This window comes from Phaethon lepturus, unplaced genomic scaffold (assembly GCF_000687285.1).
Source record: "Phaethon lepturus isolate BGI_N335 unplaced genomic scaffold, ASM68728v1 scaffold35536, whole genome shotgun sequence".
NCBI classification, from domain to species: domain Eukaryota; kingdom Metazoa; phylum Chordata; class Aves; order Phaethontiformes; family Phaethontidae; genus Phaethon; species Phaethon lepturus.
Window position 1 is genome coordinate 6376 of NW_010548942.1, and position 745 is coordinate 7120.

General features: G+C 49.0%; 1 protein-coding gene across 1 annotated transcript in view; it reads right to left on the reverse strand.

Moving 5' to 3' along the window:
- Positions 1 to 270, reverse strand: part of LOC104623145 — a 3105-nt gene extending 2835 nt beyond the window's left edge. Inside the window, exon 1 of the mRNA XM_010290135.1 lies at positions 188 to 270. Within this exon, the coding sequence (XP_010288437.1) occupies positions 188 to 266 (79 nt within the window). The 5' untranslated portion in view covers positions 267 to 270. The remainder of the gene's footprint in view (positions 1 to 187) is intronic.
- Between the last annotated feature and the right edge of the window lie 475 nt (positions 271 to 745).

Below are 745 nucleotides of genomic sequence, written 5' to 3' on the forward strand. Positions count from 1 at the left end.
AATGCCATCTGCTGGCACAGCCTGCTCAGATCTCCAGCCACCAGGCAAGGCACCAGCCGCACCAAACCCCCTCTATCCCAATTCTTTCCTTACCCAAACCCCAGCAGCAGCTTTTTGTGTTCCTCCTCTGAAGCACTTGTTTCATCGTCCTTACTAAAGTAAAAAAAACGAAGCAGTGGCCACCTACCATGTCCATGCGCTCTCACGCAGATGGAGGTGGAAATGGCTCTCTTCCCAATGAGGCTGAATGCCCTCGAAGCCAACATCCTGTCGGGACAAAACAACAGCAGGTAAGTCAGTGTCAGGTAAAAATATCAAATATACAAAGCTGAAATAACACCATTTTCTATTTGTCTATAAAAAAATAAAAGCCAGCTTGGAGGTTTCCTGTCCCTTCTCTGAAAGGCAGGCATCACACTGAACCACTCTGGGCTTTTCAGAGACATTCCCCCACCAGAGCTACTTGGGTGAGCTGTCTTCTCCTTCCTTTTTTTCCCCACAGCCTCTTGTATTTGAACTCAAAGGCTTTCCCTTGTTCAAGTCAGCCTTACAGGATGTTTTCACCTGGTAACAAATCGTTACTGGGCACAAGCCAGGAGCCCCAAAGTCTAAACACACCTCACATCCACTGAATAAATACCTCAGCAGCAAACAATGCTGACACGTCCGAGGGAAGGGCAGACACCCAGCTAACGGTTTCTCCCACAGACACACATGCCCATGCACGGGCTCGCCGTTCCCAGCT